Source organism: Nuphar pumila, chromosome 2, assembly GCF_984573655.1.
Source record: "Nuphar pumila chromosome 2, dmNupPumi1.hap1.1, whole genome shotgun sequence".
NCBI lineage: Eukaryota > Viridiplantae > Streptophyta > Magnoliopsida > Nymphaeales > Nymphaeaceae > Nuphar > Nuphar pumila.
Genome location: NC_143250.1, coordinates 94,265,779 through 94,279,084, shown reverse-complemented (window position 1 = coordinate 94,279,084; position 13,306 = coordinate 94,265,779). Strand labels below are relative to the sequence as shown.

Sequence of the window (13,306 nt, the reverse complement as noted above, 5' to 3'; positions counted from 1 at the left end):
TTATTATATATATGGTTTACATTTTAACAGTCCACGCTATTGATGAGCCATCCAATTATCTTGGAATGACCCATCCTTCACTCTTTCCATTTCTTTTCATAATCAGACACAACTTTAGACATCTCTTCTCCTTGAAAAACAACTTCTTCTCTATTCTCAATTTTGCTAAGAATGAGTTTAAGCTCTATTTTGGTACCATCAACTAAACCCCATTGACCCTTTTCTTATATTTTGTGCTTTGCTATGGATGCCCATGTTGTTAAATTATAATACCAATTCTATGTAATTGTATATATATAGGAAGATACATGCACATATATATATTTCATATATATATATATATATAAATATATAATATTTATTTCTCGTAATAGTCAGAGGGGTAGTTTAGTCTTTTTGCGCATATCCATTTTTTGATATGTTGCAATTTCTTTTTATTTTTTACTTTTATTTTTTTTCTTTTATTTATTCTTTTCTTTTTTTTATAAACCTAGGTTAGTGTGTACCTTGGGGGGCCCAACATCTAGTCGTTGGGGCCCTCCAACGACTAGAAGTGGAGCCCCTCCAAGGTCTCCACCTCTATATAAATGGGGGTCCTCCCCTTGTATAACATTCATGGCTTTGGGTCAAAGCCCAAGTGTTCAATAAAGCTTTTATTCATTCTTTAAGTGCATTTGTGAGATTCAGTGTTGTGAAAAGCGTTGAAGCGTAGCGAGGCGCTCCACCAAAAACCGAGGCGAGGCGTAAGCCTCGAGGCGTAAGCCTCGAGGCGTAAAGCGTAAGCCTAAATTTTTTTTTTGAAAACTTTTAAAAAATTATAAAAAAATATCTAAAAATGTCAGACATTAGCCCCACTTTGTATACTTGCACCTTGAAGTTAGGCGAGGACCCTGAGCAAATTTTGGTGGATTAAAAAAAAAGAAAGAGTAAAGTGTGGTGTTTGTTAAGGACACAAATCAATCAGAGTTCTAACTCGAGTCCGAACCAAATCTGGCTCATATATTATTGGGTCCACTAGTATATTTTCTAATCTGGGTCCAATTCAAAGCACATATATATAATCAGGTACAGTTAGATATGGGTGAAATCAGGTAAAACAAATATGAACAGATCTGGGTCGAAATTAGCATCACTCAATCGATTTTACTTGCTTGAAATCATTTTTTTTAAGCCAAGCTGCGGTTAGGCAGACTCCTACCAGTTATACAAATATACCATTGGGTTTTGAACCTGCAACTTCCCAACACAAGGTGCACTAGCTGATCCTACCAGACAAGGAGAGCCCCGTGCTTGAAATCATTTTTTTTTATTCGAAGAAACCGCCCCTGGCGCAGAGACCTAGCCATGCTGGCTCAGCCTATCGTACTACGGTCTCTATCCATGTCGGCATAAAACTCCGAGGGCTTACCCCTCGACCCCAGCGAGTTGCCAAGCTTCGGCAGGGGGTGACGCCCATGAGATTTGAACCTAAACTACCCGTCAAACAGTCTAGGCCCCATCCCGCTACGCCTTAGGTCTGCCGTGCTTGAAATCATGATCAATATGTTTTGCCCATTTTCAGTGGATCCAGCACCCAGGAGTAAAAAAATAACTGAATATTCTGCAAATCAGATTCAGATCCAAGTTTGATCCCACTATTCACCAATGGTGGTAGTTGTACCCATGTACCAAATCTCACGATACGTTAAAAAGTAAGGATAAATCTTGGGAAAGTATCAGCATATATTAAATACGAACTATATATACAATACAAAAATAGAAATAACATAAAAAAATACTGTAAAAATGTTTTTTACAGTGATACTTATTTTAATATTACAATAAAAACCTGCAATATTTTCAAAACCGGTGATATCTGATAAATAGTGTTTTCTTATCGTAAGACACTAGCATTTGAAATCATCGTGATAAAATCGTGCTATTTTAAACTTATCGGCAATTCACCACCGCAGTGGCTACTCATGTGGTCAGCGGGGTATTGTGTCAAGCTGAAGGCACCGGATCCGCTGGTGCATTGGGGCTGTTGGTAAGTATCACGATTGGGGCTCTCCATCCACGAGAATGCCAACGGGCTCGCCCGCTACGCCATCATCTGCCAGGAGAACCGGCTGAAAGCCTAGAGGCGTACCTGTTTCGGCTCCACCACGAGAGAGGCGTGCCTGTTTTGGCTCCACCACGAGAGAGACAAAGAGCAGCCTGCAACTGTGAGAGTCAAGAGGGAGAGATTGCTGTGAGAAAAAAAAACAGAAAGAGGGGTTCGAAAATTGTTGATTCAACACATAAAGGGTCGGGGGTTTATCCCTAATTTTTGGTCGAATGAGGGTTTTGACCCTCATTTGACCAAAGGCTTTGAGGCGTGTACGCCTCAGCCTGAGGCGCGCCTCGCCTTGAGGCGTGCGCCTCAAGGCCTATGAGGCGCACGCCTCGAGGGTTTTGCGCTTTACACATGCGCCTCAAGGCAAAAAGCCTCTCGCCTTGAGGCGAGGCGCGCTTTTTGCGCCTTGAGGCGCGTTTTTAATAACACTGGTGAGATTGATTGGATTGTGCCTTTGTGCACAAGTGTTCTAAGTGTTCTTATTGTGCATGTGTTCCCTTGTCTTTCATCAAGAACATTGGGTCTCGATTATAGTATCTTGTTGAAGATACTTTCACATGGTATTAGAGCAAGGTTGGAGAAAGAAGATCGAGTGGACTCACTTTTTTGGTGCCTCGAAAAATGTGTCCTCAAAATTTTTGGCGATTGGCATGGATACTCTTATTCAACCAATATTTTAGAAGCCTCTTCTATCAAGATCTTGTGGTACGTAACTTTTGCCCTTATTTTCCCTCTCTAATGGGTGAAAAAGACTTCCATTTCTCTCTCGGTTTCAAACTTAATGGCTCCAATTATCATGTATGGGCCGGAAACATGGAGACTCATATTAAAGAAAAAGGACTTTGGGGTTATGTCCAAGGCTCAATTCCGAAACCGGAGCCTAAAATCACTTTGACGGAGAGAGGAGAAATAAAGATCCTTGAAGGAGAAGCAAGAACCAAGGCGCTTGAAGACTATAGTAAGAAGCATAAAGAATGAGATATGAGGAACTTTAAAATCCTCTCATGGATTTTCTCATCCTTTGAGACAAGAATTAATGCCAACATTATTAAATTCAAGAAAGCCTCTCAAGCGTGGGAATACCTTGACAAAATGTACACTTCAAGGGATTTGTCCCACAAATATTATCTTCAAAAAAGGGCCTTGACCCTTCAACAAAACGAAATGATTATTAGAGAGTATTTCACGGAGTTGTCTTCCATTTGGGATGAGCTTGCCATACTTGAGCCCAAATGGAGTGGAGAGGCTATTGAGCTTAGGCATAAACAATTAGAGGAAGACCGCTTTTTTAATTTTTTAAATGGGCTTAGGCCTAAATTCAAACAAATTCGGTCTTCTCTTCTATCCGCTTTCACTTCCCTCTCTCTCGAAGATGTAATCACTAAACTAAGTGCGGAAGAGACTCGTATGGGTATAAGCAAGAATAACCCAAGTGTTCTAGCAACACCTTCCAATAATGAAGAAAATGAAGGTGTTAATGCTGTCTCAAGATCAGGGAGCAACTTAAGGACCTACAAGCCTCCCCACTTCAAGAATCAAAACCAAAGTTCAAGTGGTCATGGTGGAAAGAGAGATTATAGCAAGCTCGTGTGCCACTTTTGTAAGGAACCGGGGCACATTAAGCCGATTTGCCCAAAGTGGAAGAAGTTGCTAGCTATGGCTGCCACATCCCAACCTCAAAAAGAAGAGTGCTTGTCACCTTCAAATGGAGCTCTCTCACTTCAACAAATTGTGGATGCACTTCAACCCCTTCTCAAGGGGGTTGTTTCCGGAGCCGCTATGTCAACCTCTTCTCTTCCCGGTAAGACCTCGTGGCTTTTAGATTCGGGTGCTTCATTTCATATGTCTCCAAGTATTAGTTTTTTTTTCCGAATACTCAAAAAATCTTTCCCCATCCTTTGTTTCAACCGCGGATGAAACATCTCTTAAAATAAAAGGAATTGAAAATTTTGAAAAACAAGGGTTCTTTATTCAAAAAATTAGATTTATACCCAAATTAAACTTAAATTTGCTTTCGGTTTCTCAACTCTCGGATCATGGGTGTGATATAAAATTGTTTTCTAACAAATGTTGGATACATGATCGCCGATTCGGGAGGTTGATTGGGGAAGGCTCTAGGAAAGACGATCTATATTATGTCGATTCCCTTTAAATTCCAAAGAACCTGTTTTGTAATGTTGTCCAACAAAATGATATTAATGTATGGCACAAGAGACTTGGACATCCAAATGTTGTAAAAATTTCCCATATACCTTTTGTTAAAAATCTATGTAAAAGTAATTTCACTTGTAATGATTGTATTCTTGGGAAAATGAAAAAATTACATTTTTGTCAAAGATCTATGTTTACAACAAGACCTTTTGAAATTGTGCATTCAGATGTATGAGGACCGGCACCTGTTTTATCAAAAGGGGGTTTTGCATACTGTCATTTTTGTTGACGACTACACGAGATATTGTTGGATATTTTTTCTTAAGCACAAATATGAAGTTTTTTTGACTTTTAAAACCTATCATATGATGATTAAAAATCAATTTAATGGAAACCTAAAAATTTTTAGAACAAACTCTGGTGGAGAATATCTTTCAAGTGAATTCAAAAATTATCTTAAAAGTCATGGTATTTTCCACCAAAGATCTTGTCCGAAGACCCCTCATCAAAATGGATTAGCCGAAAGAAAGCATAGACACATAATAGAGACAACTCAAACTCTACTTATTTTCCAAAACATTCCAAAAGGTTTTTGGGCCGAAGCTGCCTTAGCGTCTGTCTATCTGATAAATCGGCTATCTTCTAAAAATTTGAACAATATCTCACCTTTTGAAATGTTGTATACCAAAGAACCCAACTATAGTCGGTTGAGAATTTTAGGTTGGAAATGCTTTGTTCTTACTGACAAGAACGACAAGCTTTCACCAAAAGCCATTGCATGCGCCTTTCTTGGATATTCTAAAACCCAAAAAGGGTTTCAGTGTTACGATGTCAAGAATGATAAGTTATATGTTTCCAGAAATGTGAGTTTTCTGGAAAATGTTAACGGTTTTGAGAGAAGTGAACCTTATAAAGAAAACATGGAATACTCATTTTTATTTGAGTTGTTAGCACAAGATGATGAACTCACTCATAATGATGCTAATGATAAAGAAGATGCACCAACATCGGTTCACATGAGTGCCATCTTGCTGATCATAAGATACATAAAGGGTACACTAAATAAGGGAGTATTCTTATCCTCTTCTTCTGAATTAAAATTAATTTCTTATACTAACTCTGATTGGGGAGGTGACCCAAATAACCGTCACTCCACTACTGGTTTTTGTGTGTTTTTAGGAGACTCACTAATTTCATGGAGATGTAAGAAGCAACAAAAAATGTCTCTTTCCTCAACTGAAGCTGAATATCGAGCCATGACAACTACTACCATGGAGATTGTATGGATTCATCAACTATTAGAAGACATGGGGATTAATGTAGAAGGGCCTACCAAGCTATGTTGTGATAACAAGAGTGCAATCTATATTGCAATTATCATACGTTTCTTGAGCGGACTAAACACATTGAGATGGATTGTCATTATGTTCGAGAAGCCTATCTGAAAGGAGTCATAGATCTTCCTAAGTTTGAGGGGGGGTGTTAAATTGTAATACCAATTCTATGTAATTGTATATATATTTTATATATATAGGAAGATACATGCACATATATATTTCATATATGTGTGCATATATCTATATCTATATATATAAAAAATATATATATTTATTTCTCGTAATAGTCAGAGGGGTAGTTTAGCCTTTTTACGCATTTCCATTTTTGGATATGTTGTAATTTCTTTTTATTTTTTTTCTTTTATTTTTTCTTTTTTTTATAAACCTAGGTTAGTGTGTACCTTGGGGGGCCCAACATCTAGTCGTTGGGCCCCTCCAATGGTCACATTTGTGACCGTTGGAGGGGCTCAAACGACTAGAAGTGGAGCCCCTCCAAGGTTTCCACCTCTATATAAATGGGGGTCCTCCCCTTGTATAACATTCACGGCTTTTGGTCAAAGCCCAAGTGTTCAATAAAGCTTTTATTCATTCTTTAAGTGCATTTGTGAGATTGATTGGATTGTGCCTTTGTGCACAAGTATTCTTATTATGCATGTGTGCACTTGTCTTTCATCAAGAACATTGGGTCTTGATTATAGTATCTTGTTGAAGATACTTTTACACACATCACATAGTTCGTATAATTGAGTCACACGAGAATGAAGACGATTACTTCTCGTTTATTCTCCATGTTTTACAATAAGAGAGAGAGAGAGAGAGAGAGAGAGAGAGAGAGAGAGAGAGAGAGAGAGAGAGAGAGAGAGAGAGAGAGAGAGAGAGAGAGAGAGAGACTCTTTGATAGTGTCCTTCCTGACGCAACGATCCACAATCTGATGCTTCACCAAACACGATTCTCCTCTTGTTATTATCTGAATGAATAATACTTCAAGAGCATCAAAGCTCTGATACCATGTAATGAAATGGATCAACTCCAAGCGACGTCACTTATGGACTTGCAAGAACACACTCAATCAAGAGAAACACTTGATTGATTAAGCCACACCACCCTCACAATGGTAAAAAATATTCTTATTATTTCTTAGGAAATACTCTTCTAGAGAGTTAAAAATACAAAGGCCTTAGAGGCCTATTTATAATGTAAGAGGCCACAAGGGAGCAACCCAAACTAGCTGTTGGGCTGTACCGTTGGGAGCAACTCCAACAGCTAGTTGGAGCTGCCCCATCATTTCACAAAAAAAAGAGTACAAAAGAATAAAAAATATCAAAAGGTGGTCAGCCCCTAATGCCTATTAAAGTTGGAATGTTACATAAAAATATATATACTAATATATATCTTAACAACTTCATGTCAATAACACTTCTTTCCCATTGTGATTTAAGGAGAGCAAGTTCATCCCATAAGGGGGATAGAGTACTATAATAGTCTCTAATACTCATATCCTCTTGCTTGGTTCCTCTTATCTTTTTTTGTAAAAAGAGGTGCCTAGCAAGGTTCTTTTGAGTGTACGTACCTTTCATGAAGAACCATGCTTCGTTTGTTTTTTTTAATTTAGCTAGATTAGCATAAATTTTGAGTTTCACATTATTCATGAACCATGCCAATATTTTGGCATGCTCATTTTCCCAATCTTCAACTTTAGATTGGTATTCTTTATTAGCTTTGACTTTTTCTTCATCACTCAAGGCTTTTTCTTCATTCTCCTATTTCTTGGTGAGCTTCAATTGTGGTGCCAGAATGGTTTCACATACGTATTTTCGAAGTTTCTTACTTTTGAGGTTGCTTTTCATAGCGGCCGCCCACATTCTATAGTTGGTTCCATTTAATTTGAAGGAAAGATTGATCTTTGTATCTTTGTCGGCCATTATGGAATGAGTTGAAGAAGAACAAAATGTATGAATCTCAAAACCACTCAAACATAAGAGAGAGTAGTCCCAATAGTGCTTCCAATACCTAGTGGCTCTAATACTATGTACTGAAACACTAGGCAAAGAACTATGTCAAAAATGACTAAAAGAGATGCACAAGCATACAAGAGGCCACTAATGGGCAACATACAAGAGGCCACAAAGTAGTAAGTGACAAACACACAATACGAGAGAGCTTAAAAATATAAATAAACTTCTTATTGAAAAAGCTCTCAAACGCCTTACATTGTAGTGGGGCAAGACCCCTATTTATACAACAAGAGCAAGCAAAAAGGGGCTCCCATAGAGTCGTTGGGAGCCCCTCCAACTGTCACATTTGTGATCGTTGGAGGGGCTCCCAACGACTCTATGTGGGCCCATCCTAATACAAAGTACAAAAAGTAAATAAAAATATAAAAACAAAAGATAATAAAAATACAAAAGTAAGTCCCTAATGGACATGCTTATTTACAAGAAAAAGATAAATTTGCCCCTAATGGACATTACAAAAGACATATATATTAACAATAACATCTGTAGCCTTTTTGATTATCTGCATAACCTAAGAAGGGGTAGGGGGGAGAGTTTATTATTTTTGTTGGTGAAGACAAAACATTTGCATCAAAAACTCTCAATCTTGAGTAATTAGGGGACAATTTGACAAGTTTTTCAATTGAAATTATATTTTTCAAAGAAGAAGATGACATTCGGTTAATGATATAGGTAGCAGTTAGGGCTGCTTCTGCCCAAAACTCTTTTGGAATTTGCTTTGCTATCAATAAAGTCCTAGTGGTTTTCATAATGTGTCGTTATTTTCGTTCGGCCAAAACATTTTGTTGAGGTGTGGACAAGATTTTTGATGTGTAATGCCATGAAAATTGAGATAGTTTTTAAATTCTTTTGACAAAACTACTCTCTCTTAATCAGTGCGAAAAATGAAAATATCATTTTGAAATTTATTTTTAGCCATTTTGTGAAATGTTTGAAAATGAGAAAAGACCTCTGATTTATATTTAAGGAAGTAGATCCAAGTATGCCCTAGAGAAGTCATCAACAAAAATTACATAATATGCATATCCGCTTTTTGATATGACCGGTGCGGGACCTCAAACATCCGAATGTATTAACTCAAGTGGTCTAGATGAAACAAAAGTTCTATCATGAAATTGTAATCTTTTCATTTTACCAAGAATACAAAAACTTTCAGAATTACAAAATTAGTTCTTCAACTGTGTCAACAATAGAGAAAACTTTTTGTCTATGTAAAAAAGCCAATTTGGTTGTTTCAAATTCCGGCCTCAAACCATTTATAAATTGGTAAAAGTATTCAATATTGAGTTGTTTTTGGCGAAGCTCAATATCTTCGGGACAATGCCACTTTGGCTCAAGAAGAGCCGACTCTTCTCAAAGTTCGCACTAGTTATTATAATATTCCTTAATACTTTATCTTTTTGAGTCAAAGTCGAAACTTTATCTTGCAAATTGCACACATGTGTAATGTCTTTAAGGGAATACATATTTCTAAGGTATTCCCAAGCCTTATTGACATGCTCGAATTTGGCTAGACTAGAGCATTTTTTGATGTCAACGCTATTAATTATCCATGACATGATTTTGGCATACCCTATCTTCCATTCTTTCTACTTTTTCTTATATGTAGCCAATGACTTATTTTTCTCTCTTTCCGTGAGAGGCACCTCTTTCTCATTTTCAATTTTTGTGAGAATTAGTTTTGGTTCCGAATCGGAACATCTATTATTTTCCACAACCCTTTTCTCCAAATGTGATGCTTTATGAGAAGAAAGAGAGATGAAAAGAGAAAAGAAAAAAAGAAAAAAGAGAAAAGAGGAAAGGACAAGAGCACAACCACTATCTTTGTGTAGCCAACGATCCTCCAAACGTCTTCTTTCTTCAACTATGTTGACACAAAAGGCACTTGAATCACGAACAAGAAGATAAATCAACTTTCGCTAAGGAAACACGAAAAATGAAGTAGAAACTATCCAAAATCTAGAAGCTTCCAAGCTCTGATACCATGTAAGGAAACAAGGATCTTTAATGAAAGCACAAATGCTTGTAATAGGTGTCTATTGAAGACACTACAATCATGATCTACACAAAGGCATAAATAGAAGAACACAAAAGATAAAATAATAAACTTTATTTCATTCACATGAAATACATAAAAGCATTCTTACAATGGAGAGGGGGATCACCCCTTATTTATACACAAAGTGAGAGGGAGAGAGAGGAGCTCTAAAGAGCTCCATAGAGTTGTTGGAGCTAGTCCAATAACTCTAATTGTAGCCGTTGGACCTTAACTAGTCAAGATCTAGTTGGATCTTGACTAGTTTAAGGTCTAGTTCAAATTGAACTAGACAAAAATAAAAATACAAAAAGAAAGAAAAATAAAATAAAATAAAATAAATAAAAATAAAATAAAATAAAATAAATAAGAATAAAAATAAAATAAATAAATATGGAATATTATATTTATTATATATAGTTACATGGATGAGTACACTTTTTAACACATACACTTAATTATTTACTATGAATTCTGGTACATGGATGATTGATCTCACTTAAATACTGATTTCAGCCAGAGGAGTATATGGATGTTGCTGAGAAGGCGGTTTTGTTTTTGAGGAGCAAGCTTTATGATGAGAATACACGCAGGCTATATCATAGCTACAGGAATGGTCCGTCAAGAGCCCCTGGTTTTCTAGATGATTATGCTTTTCTGATTTCTGGCCTGCTGGATATGTGTGAGTATGGTGGAAGAACAAACTGGTTGGCATGGGCCATTGAACTGCAGGCCACACAGGCAAGTAATGCAAGTTACTTGCCATCATGATTCCATTACATGATTGTAACATCTTTCTGCTAAATGCATTTCTAGGACAATCTTTTTCTGGATAAAGTTGGTGGAGGCTATTTTAATACTCCAGGGGAAGATCCATCTGTCCTTCTTCGAGTTAAAGAAGACCATGATGGGGCTGAGCCTTCAGGAAACTCGGTTTCGGCGATCAATCTTGTTAGGTTGTCCTACCTGGTATCGGGTGACTTGTCCAACTATTACAAAGAAACTGCAAAGCATATTTTGGTATGTTCTTCACCTTATGAATTAAATTCCAGTTATTTATGGCGTATTTGTGCTCTTAAATCACATAATTTGTAACCTAAGTCCAGTTCTTCATTCTATGGGTTCTATGCTGTAAGTTTTGTGCTAACTAACGTATGTTTAGTGCCAAACTCTTTTTCAATTTAGTGCTTAGTTGTATATTTTCTCGATGAGCAAAGATTTTTTTTTGAGCTGACACTTGGTTGTATTTGTGGCTTGGAAAAGCCTACAGATATCTCTGCTTATTTGTGCTCCTTTTTATGCAAAAGTTCTTCAAATACAATGACTAGGAAATATGGAACTTGTTAAGATCTAAATTACCAATATGGTGTACCTAGAGTGAATGATTGATGGATGTTTCACTTTGTGCCGGTCACTGCAAGCATTCTTATAAAAAAGGCCATGTCATTGCATGGTTTTGTGCTGCTAACTGATTCAAAACCTACTTTGTTCTATTTCTGCAGGCTGTATTTGAGCCTAGGTTAAGAGACCAGCCTATAGCTGTTCCACTGATGTGCTGTGCAGCAGACATGCTCTGCATTCCTTCTATGAGACAAGTGGTTATTGTCGGTCACAAACCGGCAAAGGAATTCCATGAGATGGTGGTTGCAGCTCTTGCATCTTCGTATGATCCCAACAAAACAGTAAGTAGCTCATCTCATTTTCACACTGTTCATCAAGCTTGTGTATCATTCTGAGCTACTTTGTGCTTAAAGTTTTTATGAACATCTTTACCAGTTGTTTCTCTCTGCTTTTAGCTTCAGGACAGATTGGAGTTTTGCTGCAGTACATAGCATGTGCATTCTCCTTTCATGAAAAATTTGAGTTGGTAGTTTAGTTCTGTATTTTCTGTCTAGATGTATCCCCTGCTTGTTCATTTTTGGTGAATTGAATCAGAGAGACATCTGAAGCTGATGTTGGTTGCAAAATCACAGGTGATTCAGATTGACCCAAGTGACAAAGCGGACATGGCATTTTGGGAAGAGAAGAACCCGAACGTTGCCTCGATGGCGAAAGGTAGCACACCAGACAAGGCTGCGGTGGCTTATGTTTGCATGAATTTCACATGCAGTGCTCCTATAACCCAGCCACAGGCACTTGGAAACTTACTTCGAGGAGGCGGGAGCACCGCCACTACTGGCCCTGCAATCTGAAGCTTGTAAGTTCTTGGTTTCCTTTTCGCGAGAGACATGGAAGCTCCGAAAATGGGAGTTCTAAGTTTTATAAAGTGTACATAAATCTTAGGGTTTTTGGTTATTCAAATCAACTCGCTAATTTTTAAGGGAATCGTTTTCTCCAGATCCAGTTCCTCCACAGGGTCTTTGCCAAAGTGGCAGACTTCCTGGTGGACAAAGGGAGGGCGCTTGAAAGTGGGCCATATGAAACAGTGTCAATCTCTCCTGGGCCCCACCACCTGAACCAACAGGGTTTTCTTTGATAAATATATAAAAAAAGACCGACTTAAATGACACTAATTTTTAACAATACTATATTTGACTGTGAACTAGAAGATATGACAAACATGACCAATTTATTATTTTTCTTGACAGTTTTTTTTTATCTTTTGTTTGGTCCAAATCAGGCATCCAAAGGGTAAAATTGTCAAGGTTTGGCACATTTTGAACCATGAAATGACCATATTTGTCATATTTTGAATCATGATTTGGTCACACATTTCTTTTTAATAATTGTCTATTTGGGGTTCCGCATGGTTGGTAGGAGCTGTCACTGCACGTCTCTTAGTGGTGGGACGTTGTAGGTTCAAAACCCAGTGGTACGTTGAATAGTAACTGGTGGGGTCTACCTAACCCCAGCTTGCCTTAAAAAGAAAAAATTGTCTATTAGGCACTTGCTCATGATTCTTTTGGTGTTCCCCACTTAAAGTGTGGTCAAATTTCAAGCACCAATTTTCATTAGTTCAAGTTCTTGGCCACACTCTCGGCTAGGGGTGTGAACGTGTCGGACCTTCACCAATAGTGCGTGGGTCTAGACACAGATCCAACTAGAGGTTGTTGGTTCTGGCCCAGACCCAGGTCCGACTGGATCTTTCAAAAAAAAAACATGTGTCTGATAAGGATTGCTAAACCACGCAAGGTCCACACTCTGTAAATGAGTATTTTTTTATGCTTTTTATAATGAAACTTTGTGGTGGTTAATTGGAATTTAGTCAGACACCGTTTCCAGGGCCTGAAATGAAACCTCAAAAGCCGTACTTTGGTCGGTTTATTAATCGAAACTCACATCCAACCCAAATAGTTAATCGGGCTGGTTCCTTTGTAACCAAACCCTGACCCTTCCATATTCAGTACGGGCTGTGACCGGGTCATAACCGACCCATTAACACCCTACTCTTGGCACATTTGCTTGGTCATTGTCTCACGTCTATGTGAATGATTCCCATGAGAATCCCTAGAAGGGCCAACCAAACGTGTCTGCATTTGCTACTGGGATTATGACCAGAATCTCAAACCAAGCTCAGTCCCCCAAGTCAATTCCAACCAACTAGTCCCAACTGACTCGGGCACCCCCGAACACACTCAGACCAAGAGTCTGAGTCCATATAGATACTAGGAAGAGAACTCAACAAATCCTAAGTCAAAACACCACAGCTGAAATCAGTCGAGCCTTGATCAA

At 38.0% G+C, this 13,306-nt stretch overlaps 1 protein-coding gene across 2 annotated transcripts in view; it reads left to right on the top strand.

The window, feature by feature from the left end:
* The window catches only part of LOC149846189 (catalytics), a 46,287-nt gene extending 34,185 nt beyond the window's left edge, over nt 1-12,102 (top strand). Inside the window, exons 12-16 of one of the 2 annotated variants that reach the window (XM_089996230.1) lie at nt 10,151-10,375; nt 10,451-10,654; nt 11,137-11,316; nt 11,608-11,831; nt 11,973-12,102. In XM_089996230.1, coding sequence (XP_089852356.1) covers nt 10,151-10,375; nt 10,451-10,654; nt 11,137-11,316; nt 11,608-11,826 — 828 coding nt within the window. In that variant the 3' untranslated portion in view covers nt 11,827-11,831; nt 11,973-12,102. The other variant, XM_089996229.1, reaches the window with a different exon arrangement.
* The last annotated feature ends 1,204 nt before the right edge of the window (nt 12,103-13,306 follow it).